General features: G+C 38.6%; 1 protein-coding gene across 2 annotated transcripts in view; it reads right to left on the minus strand.

The window, feature by feature from the left end:
• gk (glycerol kinase) overlaps positions 1 to 18,141 on the minus strand; it is a 128,744-nt gene that overhangs the window by 85,814 nt on the left and 24,789 nt on the right. For both annotated transcript variants that reach the window (XM_059968172.1, XM_059968171.1), the window contains exon 3: positions 1,760 to 1,866. In XM_059968172.1, the coding sequence (XP_059824155.1) occupies positions 1,760 to 1,866 (107 nt within the window). The remainder of the gene's footprint in view (positions 1 to 1,759; positions 1,867 to 18,141) is intronic.

Consider the following 18,141-nt stretch of genomic DNA (forward strand, 5'->3'; position numbering starts at 1 on the left):
ACAACCTATGGATTCACTTTCAAGGATCTTCATCTCAAGTTCAATATTTATTGCTTATTTATTTTTATTGTATTTGCAATTCATTGACTTTTGCATGCTGAATATCCAAATTGCAGTCTTTCATTGATTCTAATATGGTTATTATTCTATTATGGATTTATTGAGTATGCCCACAGGAAACTGAATCTCAGGGTTGTATATGACATGTACTTTGATAATTAATTTACTTTGAACAAACTTTGATCTGGCATTTCTCTACTCATACACATTACTGATCTATAACGATTGTATCCTTGGACAACTTTTGTAGCGGTCCACAAAACCAAACTATTTATAAATTCTGCTTATTAAATCCAGTGTACTTCTACCTCCTAGTTCAAAAACACTCTTCCAAAAGTCTTCAATACATCAAGGTTAATTGCTCGGACAACACTCTGGAGTAATTCAACAGGTTGGGCAGCAACATTTCCAAGGATGCTGCCCAACCTGCTGAGTTCCTCCAGCGTGTTGTCCATGTTGATTTGACCACAGCATCCAGAGTGTACTTGGGGTTTACTAAAGTTAATTGCTTATGCTTCTTAAATATTTTTGATTCCTTCTAATTTGTGAAAATTAAAATATAATCACTAAAACCGCATTGATCAATTATAAAGAAATGCCTGCATTTACACAGCTCCCTTTACAATCACAAAAAGTGAAAGCCTGCAGATGCTGGAAATTCAAGCAACTAAATGCTGGAGAAACTCAGGACAGGCAGTATCTATGGAAAAGAGTACAACTGACATTTCAGGCAGAGATCCTTCATCAGGACTCATCCCATTTGTTGGCAACTTTCTCCAGAGACATTGATTTTTATTTCACAAAATGCTAGTGGGAACACAACAGGTCAGGCAGCATTTATAGGGAGAAGCACTGTCGATGTTTTGGGCTGAGACAAAGAGTCTTGGTCCGAAACTTTGACAGCGCTTCTCCCTATAGATGCTGCCTGACCTGTTGCGTTCCACCAGCATTGTGTTCCTTGAACTTCTAGCATCTGCAGATTTCCTCGTGTTGATCTTTATTTCCTTTTGTTGTGTCCGATACTTCTTTTGCCTGATTATTCTATTGCTCACCATTTGTATTTCCCAACTTCCAGTATGTTTCTGATGACTCTAATGTTTGCACTATTTAACTGCTAACCAAGGCAAAAATAAATTACAAGTAGCAAATAGTAGAATTTTTCTCCAATGGACAGTGAACATCAATTTAGTCACACTTGCTGTACTATCCAACTACAATAACAGACAAAATGGAGAAACTGTCATTCCATGGTGCATTTCTACTGAGCATAGTTATTGCACCAATTTATTGATACTTTGGGAAACAAATCCATTTCACAATTCAATTTTCAGATGACTATGTTTGCCCTGGTTACTCCTTCTCAAAAAGGCTGAACTGATAAACATGGCTTTGAAGAAAAAACACAAGGTTATTTTCACTGCCTGCAGAAGTGAAATATTTATGCATTATCCAAGAGAAACAATTAGATTTTTAAAAATTTTACTTAGTGACAAAACCTGGTAATAAGTTTGCACCACTTAACTGCACCCATCTGATCAATTAATCTACTAACCTGTAGATCGTTGGAATGTGGGAGGAAACTGGAGAACCAGCAGAAAATACATGTGGTCACGGGAGAACATATAAACTCCTTAGATAGTGATTCTCTAACATGTTAACATTATATTTTACCATGCTACAAGTTAAGAAAAATAAATACCTTTAATATCGGAAGTTTCTATCCCAAGATATTTCAGTTTGTCGCATGTCTTCTCAATACATTCCACAACAGAATGCAAAATTTCCTTGGGCTCCTCTTCTACCCATCTTCAGTAAAACAAAAGAAAAGAATTTTAGAGCTTACAAAACAGGAGCAGCAATTCATCTTCTTGGATCTGCTCCATTAAAGGAAATCATGGGCAACCTTTGTTCACTTCCCTTCCTTTCCTGATGATCACAACCTTTAAGATTAAAAAAAAATCAATCCTCCTGCACAGGTTTCCAAAAATTTACAAATCTTTAAAGCAATTTCTCCTTACCTTTGCTGTAAATCAGGGATCCCAACCTGGGGTCCACAGACCACTTGCTTAATGGCACTGGTCCATGACAAAAAAAAGATAGGAAATCCTGTTCTAAGTGATCAACTCTAAATGCAGAAATGGTGCAGTTTTGTTTTAGATTCACTATTTCAGAATAACAAGCTTCTTAGCATCTACCAGTGTCAATTTCGCCCAGAAACTTTAATGGCTGAATAATATCTTTGCTCATTCATTTCAGATTTTGAAAAATGATGAGCAATCAAATGAAAAGTTCCAATAAAGACAACCAGAATATCTTGTCTACCCATGATAGTCTGGTACTCTCATATTTATCAAATGCTATCTTTTTGGAAACATCAAGCTAGCCCAGTGCTTGAAGATTAGTCTCTGAACCCTCAAAGACAATCAACAAAAGGTGATCCAGGAGAACATGACTGATAAATCCCCATATAGTGACTCAACCAACCTTTGTTCATTATAAGTCATAAACCAGTTATCTCCAAGCATGTAATCCAGTCTTATATTTCATAATTTCTACCTTTGCACCCATGATAATCCTCTGTTGAAAGGCTTCTCACTAGAATTGCCAAATTCCGCCCTTAAACTTGGCTCTCCATTTGGTAGCTGTTTATGTATTTTATAGTAATATGAACAAAGATATATCCCATTTCCTGCACCTTCTTGCCATTTTATCAACAATTTAGCTGTTAGTTAAGGAGGAGGAAGAGGTTCCAAGGTATCCATTTTGGAGACAAAGAGAAGCCAAGATTGGTATGAGAAAGGCTCAAGAGGACTTACAGGGTGTCTACCCTGTAGTTTTTTTGTAAAAAGTACTAATGTGTTGTAGCAGGAAGTCCATTTTAAATAGCTCTTTGAAACAGTGAACAAGTGTCAAATTTATATTCGGTCCTCAACTTCTACATTGAACTGAAACCCTGCCTATCTGCTAGTTGATTGCAAAACTTCTGTCTTAAGAGCTGGATATTATCCCAAATGTTCCAATAAATACCAAGCCCTCAATCAACATTGGCTAAACAGATCATCAGGTCATTGTCATTGTTTGTAGTGGAGGCTTCAAAGCACAACTAACAGCCAGCAACACACAAAAAGCTGGAATTCCAGCTCTTTGTGTTGCTCTGGATTATAGCATCTGCAATCTCTTGTGCTGACAATTACCTGCCAAATTTCCATATTATTGGAATGACTACACTGCAAAAGTTGGAAACCCTCCTAGGCCATTTTATTTTTAAGAAAAGGAGTTCACGGCATGAAAGTAAAAAGGAAGAATTTCTTTGAGTGCATTTAGATTACAGAAAGCCACTGCAAAAAACCCCAAGAAATACACAAATCCAGTTAAAGATAGTGCTGGTGAAACAGTGACAGCAAACACAACTATTTACTACTTTATAACTGTAAAGTAGTAAAGGAGACAAATCTCAAGGTTGTATATACAAGTGTCCCCCATTTTTTGAACGTTCACTTTACGACACCTCGCTGCTACGAAAGTCCTACATTAGTTACCTGTTTTCGCTAACAGGTGTTTTCACAGTTACAAAGAAAAAGGCAGTGTGCACCGAGCAGCCAAGTTCCTCCCCCAGAACTGCATTCTAGCCAGCATTGCTTAAACACATACCTGTGAGCATCTGTGCTTTATGTTGATATATTTTGTGCATCCGTTAACAAGATGTGTTCTAAAGTATCGGAAAAGCCTAAAGAAGTGCATAAGGGTGTTAAACTTAGCGTAAAACTAGACATAATTAAGCGTTTTGATCGTGGTGAACAAAGTAAGGACATAGTGAGTTTGGCTAAGGAGGCTGGGTTTATGGAAGTAGATGAAGATGTTGAAGAGGTTTTGGCATCCCATGACCAAGAACTGACAGATGAAGAGCTGATGAAGAGGAAAGGATAACAATTGAACCCGATTACAGTAGCCCTGATGGAAACAGACGATGATGAGATAACACCCCAGTCTACTTTACCTCCCACCACCCCAACCTTCGACAATTCAGCCTAACACACCATCAGTATGCTCACTATCTTCCCGATTCCGGTAAGTGAAACTACACTGTATATACATTTCTACTTTATATAGGCTGTGTATTTTTGTGTTACTTGGTATGATTTGGCAGCTTCATAGTGTAAAGGTTACTGAAGAGTGCTTCTGCCGAGAGCCCTTGTGTCGAGTGTTTTGTTTTGCCGCAAGTGCTGCCGAGAGCGCTTGTGAGATTTTCTTTACGGTGGACAGGGCTGTAATGATTACAGGAAAGTATTCCTACTTTATATAGGCTGTTATTTATCAGATCATTCCTGTTTTTACTATATATTATTATGATGTTAGGTTTTGTGTTACTTGGCATGATTTGGTAGGTTTTTTTGGGTCTGTGAACACTCAAATTTTTCCCATATAAATAAATGATAACTGCTTCTTCACTTTATGACATTCCTGCTTCCAAACCATTCATAGGAACACTCTACCTTCGGATAGCAGAGGAAACCTGCAGCATACATACTTTGAAGTAATCACTTCATTGGAAATCTGAATAGCTAACATTGGGATCAAGCAAAGTGCTTTCCCTTCAACTGAATTTGATAAAAACAATCATGTAGTGCGGTAAGAGTTTGTAGGAATAATTTCAGAACTGATGGCAGCCTGCTCATTACAAAAGGAGCTTGCTGCCAAAGAAAAATATATATGACTCATTGTCTCTTCAAACAACTTGGTCAGAGATCTAGGTAAAATGGATGTGCACTGGACGAGAATAGACAGCCCAATGATTGACAGCTTTTGTGCAGGGCCAGAAGGATGAAGCAATAGCAAAATTGAAGACAGAATGGAACATATTTTGGGCTAGAACTTGCTCACCCAATGGAGTCACTGCTCACTTCCACTTACCAAACCCTCTCTGTAATGAAGTATAGGAGAGGCCAATTTGATTATGTTAGAGTAAAAGAGTGCGAGCACAGAAACAATCCCTTTGTCCCAACTCATTCACATCAACTACGGTACCCACCAGGCTACTTTCTTCTACTTGTCTTTGGCTTTTATCCCATTAAACCTTTCTATCCATTTTATTGTGCCTACCTTAACCACTTGCACTGCAAGTTCATTTCAAGGAATAACATCCTAACCTGCCCAACTTATACCCATCACTGAGGCCCTCAAGTCCGGGCAGCATTCTCGTACATCTTCTCTGCACTCTTCTCAGTTTAAAAATGTCTTTCCTATATCTGGACAACTGTATTCAATACTCTGTGCAGTCTTACCAATGTGTTGTATAACCACAAAATTATATCCCAGCTCTTGAACTCAATATCCTAACCGATGAAGACCAACATGCTAAGTGCCTTCTTCATCACCCCATCTTCCTGCAATGCCACTTTCAATGAACTGCCCACTTGAATTCAAAATTCCTCTAGTCCACAACACACTCCAGGGTCCAACCCACTATACAAGTTTGACTGCCCAAAACACAACATTTAGCACTTGTCCAAATAGAAAGACATTTGCCTACTTACCTAGTGATTAAGATCCACCTGTAATTTTGATAACTTTAAAAAAATACTGTCAATGATACAACCTATTTCAGGATCATCCTCAGCATATTGTGTACATGTATATTCAAATCATTATCTAAATAAACAAGGCCCCAGTAGCACACAACTGGTTTCCAGTCTGAAAAATGTCAACCATCGTTCTCTGCTTCTTACCATTGGGCTCATTACAAATCCAATTAGCAATCTCCCCCCTTGATCTCATTTGATCTAACCTTGACTAGCCTGCCATGCCAAAGCATGTAGAAGAAGGGTTTAGAGGATTATGGGCTGAATACAAAAAATTTGAGATTTTCTGGGTGAGCACTGTGGTGAGCATGAACTCATGGGGGTCAATGGGCTTGTATCTGCACATATTGCTCTGCAACTATTTATCAAAGGGCTTGCAAAATTGATATAAACACACTCTCCTATCCTCACCTACCTTCTTAGTTACCTGTGGAAAAACTCATTTGTCAAGACTCAATTTCCCAAACAAAGCTGTGTTGACTATCCTTAATTCAATCACCTATCCAAACGTTGACAGATGCCATCCCTCAGAATCCCTTCCAGTCACTTACCGACCCTCACCCCCACCCAATGTCAAATTCACTGGCTTGTAGTTCCAAGGAACCCTTTTCCTGCCCTTCTTAAACAACAGTATAACATTAACCACTCTCCAGTGTTTTTGAACTTCACCTGTAGCTTTTCCCTCACTACCTTCCCACAAGGTCCTGCCCCTCAAAATTTATCCACCTTAATGCTCTTTAAAGCCTCCAATACCTCCTCTCTGATTCACTCATTTCTCTCACCTCTTTCGCATCATTCATTCCCCCCCACCCCCGCAATAAAAGCTGATGAGAAATGCCCATTAACACTCTTTGCACACAGATGGATATATTGACCTTTAAAAAGATCTACTGTCTCCCTCGGCATATTTTTGTATTAATACCTCTATAGACTCTTGTAGTTTCCTCAACACCACCTGCCATATTCATCTCTTACCCTCATTCTGCCCTCCTTGTGCATGATACTTCTCACAGTCAAAGGATTTGCTTATTATGATTGTCTAAACCCAATGCATGCCCCGTTTTCCTGAATAGAATCTCAACATCCTTTGTCAACCAGGATTCCCTAAACTTGCCAACCTTGCCTTTCACCTGAAAAAAAGACATGCTCTTAATAACACACTTTTAAAATTTTCCCATGTGCTGAGAACATTCTTTGATACACAAGAACAGATCCAAGTTTCTATACACAAACTCTTTACTACTGGTATATTAAGATATTTGAAAGAGAGATCTTCCTTTAATTATAGAAGTGAGGAGAGTATAGACCAAGGGGTTCCCAATCTGGGATCCATAGACCCTTCACTCAATGGAATTGGTCCACAGCATAAAAGTTGGAAACCCCTGGAACAGATCGAGAATGGCTGGATAGTTTAATCACAAGATAATAAATTGTTGTGCATCAGTATTTTGCAGATACATGAAGGGCGGGCCACATTGTCGTAATGAGTCATGAGCCAGATTAGGTTTATAGACTATACTGCATTTCAACTTTCTAAAATTACAATTTCAGGAATTACTTCAGTGGGTGAACAGTGCTTTTGGATATCTTTGAAAGAGAGATGAAAGGAGATATAACATTTAAGCCTTTTCATGATTTTTAAACTGTTTCTAACAATGATTAATTAGGAAATTTGGACCAAGTTCAATACTAGTTATGATAAAGCAACCAACTAAAGACCTTTACCATTACATTAGGAAAAGGAGCACCATAGGACAACCTTAAAAGCTAATAATTATGAGGTTGTAGCTAATACTGTGCAGCGCATACTCAGGGTACGTGTGTCATGGAGAAGATCAAATCACTAATGCTAATAAGCAAAATAATGAGAAGTGGAAATAAAGTGACGAATTCCTGGAACCATAATGTTTCTGATCCAAAAGAGAGCAGGAATGCAAAATGTTTGGCAACTATTGCTGGGATGAATTCATAGCTGACTCAGATTTCATACTGTGAAAGGACTGTATGGAATTCTCAGATTTAGATATAGCACACATACATTGGCAACAATGAACTTGTATTAACAAGCGACACATCCAAGGACATGCTGGGGCAGCCCGCAAATATCACCAGACATTTCGGCACTAACATAGCATGTCCACAATGCTTGGCAGAACAAGCCAAGCAACAAAGCAAAAACAGTAAACAGGAATAAATAAATCTGAAACTGAAAGTTTCCTTATTTAATTGACACGCAGCACGAAGTAGGCCCGTCAAGCTAGGCCACACAGCAATCCCCCAATTTAAACCTAGCCTATCCATGGGAAAATTTACAATGGCCAATTGGAATGTGGCAGGCATTCAAGAGAAATACGGAATAGCTAGTTTGCATTTTTTGTTAAGGGAAGACTTGCAAGTTTAGGGAACCTTTGGTTAGTGCATGCCAAGTATAGGTGACAAGGAACGAATGAGGCATTTGAGGAGTAAGAAATGCAAGAAAATACCCAAGAGTGAAATCAGGTGGGCTAAAAAGGTTTGAGACAAGGTGGAAAAAAGAAACCCGAGGGGGCTTCTACAGATATATTAAGAGCAAAAAAAGGATAAAAGGACAAGTTGGACTATTTGAAGATCAGCATATTTATCTATGCATAAGCTGAAAGAGATGAGGGCAGTCTTAAATGCATTTTGTTACATCTATATTTATTTGGAAGATGGACACAGTCTATAAAAGAAGCAAAACAGTAGTGAGGTCATGGATTATATCCATTCAGAGGAAGAGGTGCTTGCTGACTTGAGGCAAATAAGTCTCCAGGGAACAATAAGGTATCACCCCCAGAACATGGCTAGTTCAGAAACTGCAGGAGACTTAGCAGGGGTATTTAAAATAGCCTAAACCATGGGTGAGGTGCCAGAGGACTGGCAGATAGCTAATGCTGTTCCGTTGTTTGAGAGAGGCTTGAAGGAGACGCCTGGAAATTACAGGTTGGAGAGCCTGATGTTAGAGTTGGCAAGTTATTGGAAGGTATTCTAAGGGGCAGAATAAATATTTGGATAGACAGCACTTGATTAAGGAAAAATCAACATGGCTTTGTGCATGATAGATTGTGTCTAACCAATCTTAAGTTTTGCAAGGAGGTTACCAGGAATGTTGATGAAGAAAATGCAGTGGATGTTTGCCTTCCTTGCAGGGTTTTGTCAATCACTTGCATTCAAGTTGAAGTAAAAAAAATAATCAGACTACTATTGGCTTAATACATAGTTGTTTGCCCCTCTGACTGAAGTCCTGTGGTGTGGCACAGGGATCGGTGTTAGGTCTGTTGTATTTTGTCATCTTTATTAATGATTTGCATGGTAATTTGGTAAACTGGATCAGCAAGTTTGCAGGCATAATGGACAGCATGGAAAGCTTTCAAAACTTGAGGTAAATGGACAATTGTAAAACTGACTGAAAATTGGCAAGTGGAATTTAACACAGTCAAGCGTGAGGGAGGTGTTGCACTTCTGGAGGGCAAAACAATTTAGTACACATGCAGAGAATGATAGAACTGAGGAGCTCATTAGAACAGAGGGATCTTTGAATACAGATCCGTATTTCCCAGAAAAGTTGTTACAGGTAGATTGTGTCACAAGGAGAGCTTTTGGCAATGTACGAGTACAGGAATTGCGATGTTATGTTGAAGTAGTTTAAGACGTTGGTGAAGCTAAATGTGGAGTGTTGTGTGCAGCTCTGGTCACCAGCCGAGAGGAAAGATATTAATGAAATTGAAGGAGTACAGAGAAAATATGCAAGATTGTTGCCAGGACTTAAGGACCAAGTCGTCACTTTATTGTCATTTCAATCATAACTGCTGGTACAGTACACAGTAAAAACAAGACATTTTTCAGGACCATGGTGCTACATGAAACAATACAAAAACTACACTGAACTACGTAAAACCAACACAGAAAAAAACTACACTAGACTACAAACCTATCCAGGACTGCATAAAGTGCACAAAACAGTGCAGGGATTACAATAAATAATAAACAAGACAATAGGCACAGTAGAGGACAGTAAGTTGGTGTCAGTCCAGACTCTGGGTATTGAGGAGTCTGATGCCTTGGGGGAAGAAACTGTTACATAGTCTGGTCGTGAGAGCCTGAATGCTTCGGTGCCTTTTCTCAGATGGCAGGAGGGAGAAGAGTTTGTATGAGGGGTGCGTGGGGTCCTTCATAATGCTGTTTGCTTTGCAGATGCAGCGTGTAGTGTAAATGTCTGTAATGGCGGTAAGAGAGACCCCGATGATCTTCTCAGCTGACCTCACCATCTTCTGCAGGGTCTTGCGATCCGAGATGGTGCAATTTCCGAACCAGGCAGTGATGCAGCTGCTCAGGATGCTCTCAATACAACTCCTGCAGAATGTGATGAGGATGGGGGGTGTGGGGGGTGGGAGATGGACTTTCCTCAGCCTTCAGAGAAAGTAGAGATGCTGCTGGGCTTTCTTTGCTACGGAGCTGATGTTGAGGGACCAGGTGAGATTCTCCGCCAGGTGAACACCAAGAAATTTGGTGCTCTTAACAATCTCTACTGAGGAGCCAGCGATGTTCAGTGGGGAGTGGTTACTCCATGCCCTCCTGAAGTCAACAACCATCTCTTTGTTTTGTTCACATTCAAAGACAGGTTGTTGGTTCTGCACCAGTCCATTAGCCACTGCACCTTCTCTCTGTAAGCTGACCCATCGTTCTTTCTGATGAGACCCACCATGGTCGTGTCATCGGTGAACTTGATGATGTGGATCGAGCTGTGTTGCAGCACAGTTGTGGGTCAGCAGAGTGAACAGCAGTGGACTGAGCACACAGCCCTGGGGGGCCCCTGTGCTCAGTGCGATGGGGAATGTTATAGGGAAAGGTTAAATAGGTTAGGACTTTATCTTCTGGAGCATCAAAGAATGATGGGAAATTTGATTGAGATGTACAAAATTATGACAGGTTAAACTATACAAAATAGTGTAAATGCAAGCAGGCTTTTCCCCAGAGGACGAGTGAAGGTAGAACAAGAGACTGTAGGTAAGACTGAAAGGAGAAATTATTAAGGGAAACCCAAGGGGGAACCTCTTCACTCCGAGAGTGAAGGGAGAGTTAACCAAACTCAAACTGTCAGCAAAGTGGTGGATGAGGTCTCAGTTGCAATATTTAAGAGTTCAGATATGGATGAGGGAATGGAGGACTCTGGTTCAGGTCCAGGGCAATGAAATTAGGTAGAATAACAATTTGGTACAGACTAGATGGGTTTGAGGGCATATTTGTGCTGTAGCATGCAATGACTCAAAGGATGCTAAATGTTCAAAATTTAGTGATGAGAATTGATTTCAGGTTAATGTGAAGTTTGAACTTGACAGATTTGTAAGCAACATGTTTACAGGGATAAAGGGCAGCATTAAGTAAACAAAAACAGGTCACAGATGATCCTTGACCTTACTGACTGCTCTTTTTCTGACACAAGTGTCCAATCAATTAGTTACACACAAGCCCTTTACCTGCTTAGCCACCTTTTCTATCAGCACTGCATGTTACAGATTGTAGTGCATTTGTATTACCCTTCATTTATCCAATTTAAATGTTACATGCCAAGTACATGCCCACTCCCCCCCCAAACAGATCCAGTGGTAATTGCAACTTTTCTTATCCAAAGGATTCACACTATCTTTTTCCATCAGTTTTGAAAGTTGTGATTAACTATGAATGTGGCAAACACATGTCCCAGCTGGTTCATCTCCTGCACTGAGCTTCTTAAATAGTATTGTGCTGTCTTTACGACAGTTATTTAGTTTATAATATTTCTGCTTAGTAATTCATTCGATAGTATTTTCTAGTTAGAATTAGAGGTGTTTAAAGTATATTCATTGCATGTACAATATATCGGCATGCGATGACGTCACATCCGGCTTCGCCGCGTCTTGTGGGAAAATACCGGTTTGAAATTAGCGCGAGGGTGGGGGCTCACCACGAGGCACACCTGAGCAGAAGTTGTTTTGCAGGCATGAGAAATCACAGTGAGAGCAACGCTGTAAGTTAATAGATAATCGATATATTGAACTAAGATGTTAATGCCGATCCTGTTAGAAGTAATGACGGTCGATAATGTTCATGCTTTCGTTAGTTAAAGAGTTGCGGATAGTTTGCATGGAAGTGTATTTAAAGTAGTCAATGGAGCAGGTAAACTCTCCCTGTATACTGCACCTTAGTGTAATGTAGTTATAGTCACCTTTGCAAGTATTTACAATTGAAATGTGATATTAAGGAAGGAACAAATACTGTATCAATCTTGTATTGTTTTATCAACAGTTTTCACCATATGTTAATGTGAAGAGTGAACAGTAAATGGTTATTCTTACTGCGATCTGGTCTCATTGACTGGTTTATCTCGACATTGAATTTGGCGTTATCAGTTACACGCGAAGGAGAACGTTACAAGTATAATTATCTTCAACAGCTCCAAGTTCCTTATCAAGCCCAAGATTTGCCTCTAGTTGCAAGGGTCTAGTTACTAGGCATCTCCATGATTTTGTGTTCACTAAGTGAAAACGGGTTTATAAATGCAAGTATACAGTCTTTAGCAAAAATCATGAAAACAACTTTCAAATGATTCTTGCAATAACCTGATTTTTTCCAATACATTTTGTAAAATTGCCATCATGTTCAGCACATTCACTCTGCTCTTTTAAGTGTGGAAACTGGCTCAAATCCTCATTTTCTAACTGAGAGGTGAACAATTTTAACTTCATCTTGAATGCATTGATATCATTTACTAAGCTAGGAAACAATTTGTTCTTGCCCTGGAGTTTCAAATTTAGATCATTGAGATGGCTGGTAACATCAACTAAAAATGCTAATCAAATCGCCAGTTATCATCACATAAAAGGGCTCTTTGCTCAGGCAGCTCATTTTTCTCTTCTAGAAAATTATGAATGGTATTTTCAAGTTTCCAAAATCCACCCAGAACCTGTCCTCTAGAAAGCCAGAGCACCTCACAATGAAGGACAAAAATCTAACATTTCACAATATTCCCTGAATTCTCATCTGTTTAATCCTCTTGCTCTAATTTTATTCACGCATTTAACAACCAGTAACATAATACGCTGCAAATTTAAAGTTTTTCCACACAGTGACTCTTGGTGTATAATGCAGTGATATTTTAGTAGAAGACAACCTTAAAATGTTTTCAAGCAAAGTTGTAGTCCCAGCAGCTTTACCTATCATTGAAGGTGATCCGTCAGTACAAACACTGATGGGTTTACTAGAACCTAGTTGTAGATTTTCTAGGCATGTTTTTACTTTGTCAAATATGTTTTTCCATGAAGCTACTCAAGACAGATAATTTTAGTGTCTTTGAAGAACTTATCATCAATTCCTCTAATAAAAATGTTTAACTGGGCTACATCTTGTATGTCAGCAGATTCGTCCAAAGCTAAAGAAAAGAAAGTTCAAGCATGGACAAGGTCTTTCAGTTGCTCAGATACATCATGAGAGAGTTCTTCGGTGCATCTCGTAACTGTTTGCTTTGACAGAGCAATTTTGTCTACTTTCCTTTCACTATTTTTTAAATCACCAAGACATCTTGCAAATATTTGGAGACAAGGCTTAACAATTTCTTCTTCAGAGAAATACTTCCTTTTTTTGGCCAATGCTAAAGCAATTTCATAGGAAGCTTCTGTCATTGCCAAACTTACCAACTTCTTTTAACAAATATATTTTTGTCTTCTTTCAATTTCTTCCTGTTTCTTAATCACATTCTTTCCACAACTCAGACTCAAGCACTAGCTTCAGTTTTCCTTCTATTTCAGTCTGATGTTGTGTTTCATAGTATCTATTAAGATCATGTCTTCTATTATGTGAGAAAGTGTTTTCACAAACAATGCACAATGGTTTTCCTGACAGACCCGCTATAAAATAAGAACTCATTTTCCCACTGTTCATTGAATTCATGCTTACTATCACTTTCCGCTTTTCTTTTGCTCATTTTCTGTAATGGGTAACTGAATGTAAAAACAAGGCTTAATTTTCAAAAAAGTACAAAACTGCAAATGTTCGAAGGACGAACAAAGCACAACTCCATAGCGCAGGAGTGTCAATTGTAAACTGACTGACAAAAATCTGTGATGCACCGCTGGTGCAGACACCTGGCGCCTCTGATCAAGCATCAAATGTGTATTGAACAGTTATGGAACGACTGCAGAACAAAAGCCCTTCTTTCCTAGTTTGACTCATTGAACATCTTTAAAAATTGAAAACAGATTAATGTGAAAGAAGATAACATTCGCCAAAAGATGTGCACAAAATAATAAAATTACTAAAAATAATAGCTAAGTTTTAGATTTATTCTCAGTAAAACCCATTTCTAGCTCTAAGCTACTTGAATTCCTGTTTATAGATTTTTTTTTCTACAAATTGGTTTTTGGTTAATACTTTTTGCACAAGTAGGCTTACTTTTTTAAAAAAATTATTATCACTGGGGTGCAATGAACCACTTCTAATCATCCAATGCGTCACTTCTGGCGCATGTGCCATAGGTTGGCTATCCTTGGTCTAATCGTTTTCTTTGGTTAAACTCACATGACATTACTTTGAGCAAAAGCATATTTTTATTATTAGATATTTAATGTATTCTGAATGGGGTTACTAAACTGCCCACATCAAACACACTTTAAAAATTCTGCCAAAATATATGCAGATAACATCTGTTACCCAATTGATTGCATTTGCTTCATTAACCAATTCTGGCATGATAGATTAGTCAGAATAGACAAAACATTAAGGGTACATGTCTGACAAAAGAACACCTACAGAAAGCAATGATATTTGTCTGCATTATTGAAATGGCACATTCTGCTATGGAACACTTCCATTTTAAATCAACATGCAACAAAGAACAGGAAGGTAAAACAGTGCAGGATTTTTAACTTCACAGAATAAACTCCCACAAGATGGACATCTTTCACATATGAAAGAAGCAAGGTGAGTTATGCAGAGGTGTACTAATTACCAGCAGCAAGAAGCCCAATATAAACCAGGGACAATTCTGCAAGTGAATTCTTTCAAAGATCATGTCCAAAGTGCAATGTTCAAATATTTGTCAGCTATTACATGTCAATGTTTTATTTGTTCAATGATAAAGTTTAGAAGCCTTTAGAAACTGAAGATTAAATTCTAAGCCTTTCAGTCTTCTAAAATGAAAAATATTCATGAAAGCAATGACCGGGGTGGGACTGGGAATTCTTAGAATTCTAAGAAGCTGTTTAATATTATTAAAATATCTAGAACTTAAGGGGCTTAGTCCCACAAGGATGGCAGGTTTCCCTGCACAAGGTGTCATAAATCTTTGGAATATATAGGTATCATTGTGATTAACCTTTCATCATCATTATAAAAAACATAATGAAATACAATTGACCCGAAACATCAACCATTTCTCACACCACACTGATATGATGAACATCTCTGCCATTTTCTTCTAATTTCACATTGCTGGCTACTGCAATTTATTATTTTTCATTAACCATTTTAACCTTATACAAGGTGCAAGCTCTTTAGGATCCTTTATCATAATGAACATGCAGAATAACAGCCGACTGCTGAAGCTTGTTCATTCAACAATAATTAACAGCAGAGTTCCATAATAAGAAATGAGACATAATGGAGCAAACAAAGATAAATCTTGAGTAGAAGAGCAAAGAGATTTAATTGTCAACACAAGAGATTCTGCAGATGCTGCAAATCCGAAGAAATCTCAAGCACTATGCTGGAGGAATTCAAAGGGTCAGGCAGCATCTATGGAGAAGAATAAACAGTCCACGTTTTGAGCGGAGACTCATCGGGTCCTAATTGGCCCCTGATACAATTCCCGTATTAGATTTGATAAAGAGTGTTGAAATTAATCCAAGGATTGTAAAGTTATTTATTAAAACCTGCAGTTGTTACTTATGGAACCAGGGATGGACTTGATTAAAATACAGACAAAGACAAATGTTGGAAATCCACATTTTCAGGAATTCAGCAGTTTCTGTAAACTATCAACTAAAACATTCGACTTAGAAACATAGAAAATAGGTGCAGGAGTAGGCCATTTGGCCCTTTGAGCCTGTACCACCATTCAGTATGATCATGGCTGATCATCCAACTCAGAACCCTGTACTGCTTTCTCTCCATATCCTGTGATCCCTTTAGCCACAAGGGTCATATCTAACTCCCTCTTAAATATAGCCAATGAACTGGTCTCAACTGTTTCCTATGGCAGAGAATTCCACAGATTCACCACTATGTGAAGTTTTTCCTCATCTCAGTCCTAAAAGTCTTCCCCTTTATCCTTAAACTGTGACCCCTCGTTCTGGACTTCCCCAACATCGGAAATAATCTTCCTGCATCTAGCCTGTCCAATCCCTTCAGAATTTTATGTTTCAATAAGATCCCCCTTCGATCTTCTAAATTCCAGTGAGTATAAGCCTAGTCAATCAGTCTTTCTTCATATGAAAGTCCTGCCATCCCAGGAATCAATCTGGCGAACTTTCTTTATACTCCCTCTATGGCAAGAATGTCTTTCCTCAGATTAGGGGACCAAAACTGCACACATACTCCAGGTGTGGTCTCACCAAGGCATTGTACAACGCAGTAGAACTTCCCCACTCCTGTAATTGAATCCTCTTGCTATGAATGCCAACATACCATTCACCTTTTTCACCACCTGCTGTACCTGCATGCCCACTTTCAATGACTGGTGTATAATGACACCCAGGTCTCGTTGCACCTCTCCTTTTCCTAATCAGCCACCATTCAGATAATAATCTGTTTTCCTGTTCTTGCCACCAAAGTGGATAACTTCACATTTATCCACATTAAATTGCATTTGTCATGAATTTGCCCACTCACCTAACCTATCCAAGTCACCCTGCATCCTTTTTGCATCCTCCACACAGCTAACACTGCCACCCAACTTCGTGTCATCCACAAACTTGGAGATGCTGCATTTAATTCCCTCGTCTAAATCATTAATATATATTGTAAACAACTGGGGTCTCAGCACTGAGCCTTGCAGTACCCCACTAGTCACTGCTGAAAGGGTGCAAAATCTTGATATTAACTGAAAATTACAGACATAGGAATGTTTTACTAATAGCAAAAGTTGCAACATGAAAAAGTGCTTCAATCAATGGCAAACATTATAAATAAAAATATCACACTTTGAGTTACAAAGGCCTGCGTATGCATGGTTCAGCAGAAATATCAGTAGATGCCTACTTGAACACTCAATGAAAGGATTAAAAGATGTAGAAATATATACTTTGGTTTCTGCTAAAGGTTAGGCTATTCTGCCTCTACGTATAATGACCTTTTCTCAAGCACAAGTGGACTGGATGCATCACACATTAGGCCAATCTAGTTTACAGAGGGATAGGTGCACCATCACACTGTGGAAACAGACCCAAAGAGACATCAAGAGATGATCACCAAATAATTTTGATTAAGGGCCTGAACCTAATTAATCAACTTCAAATATTCTAAAACTGATTTGCTTGATTAAAACAAACAAAATTTACTACATCTTTGATCTCAACTCTTTCCCCTTTGATGCTGTTCTGTTGGTGTTCAAAAATTCATTGGTGAGAAAGCAAGGGTAGAGGTAATGTGTAGCCAGTCAGGCATTAGAAAGCGAAAAACTAAGCTCAGATCATAGAACATGGAAGCAAAGAGACAGTCACTTAGTAGTCAGATGGAATTGAAAGACACATGTAGGGATTGCAGGCAATTGCAAACATAATAGGATAATATTAGTGCGAGATTTTAAACTTTCCTAATAGCAACTGGGTCAACTATTGTGTAACAGGCTTGGTTGGAGTTCGTGAAACGTAACCGAGAGATCTTCCTTTATCAATATATAGAGGGACTGAATAGAGTGGGTGCAATACTGAACCTCCTCCTGAGGAATAAGGTAAGGCAAGTGCTGGAAGTGTCTGTCACTGAGCATTTTTAGGTTTGGTGACCATAATTCTATTAATATTGTTATGAAGGATACCACCACTTCACAGGTTAAGGTTCTGAACCAGGGCAGAGCAAACTTTAGAGCCAAGGGTTTTCTCCCCCTCTGGTAGCGGGTTTAGATTTCTTTGTAAATTAAAATCTCTTTTCAATATTATGTTTAAATTTAATTTATATGGATATGGAGTAATGAGACTTTGTGATTTCAATATATTGTAATCAATACATATTATATATCCTACTGTACTCATGTAAGAAATCAATAAAAATATTGAAAAAGCATTCTTTGTTATCTTCTTGAACAGGGTAGATGAGGGTAGAGTAATTGATGTTATCTATATGGACTTCAGCAAGTCCTATAATAAAGTCCCCATGGCAGGCTAGCATGGAAGATTAGATCGCTATGGGATCTGAGAGGAGATTGCGGATTGGATTCATAATTGGCTCAGTGTCAGGAAACAGAATGATGGCTGAGGGTTTTTTCTTAGACTGGAGGATTGTGTCCAGGAGTGTG

The sequence above is a fragment of the Hypanus sabinus genome, chromosome 4, assembly GCF_030144855.1.
Source record: "Hypanus sabinus isolate sHypSab1 chromosome 4, sHypSab1.hap1, whole genome shotgun sequence".
NCBI classification, from domain to species: domain Eukaryota; kingdom Metazoa; phylum Chordata; class Chondrichthyes; order Myliobatiformes; family Dasyatidae; genus Hypanus; species Hypanus sabinus.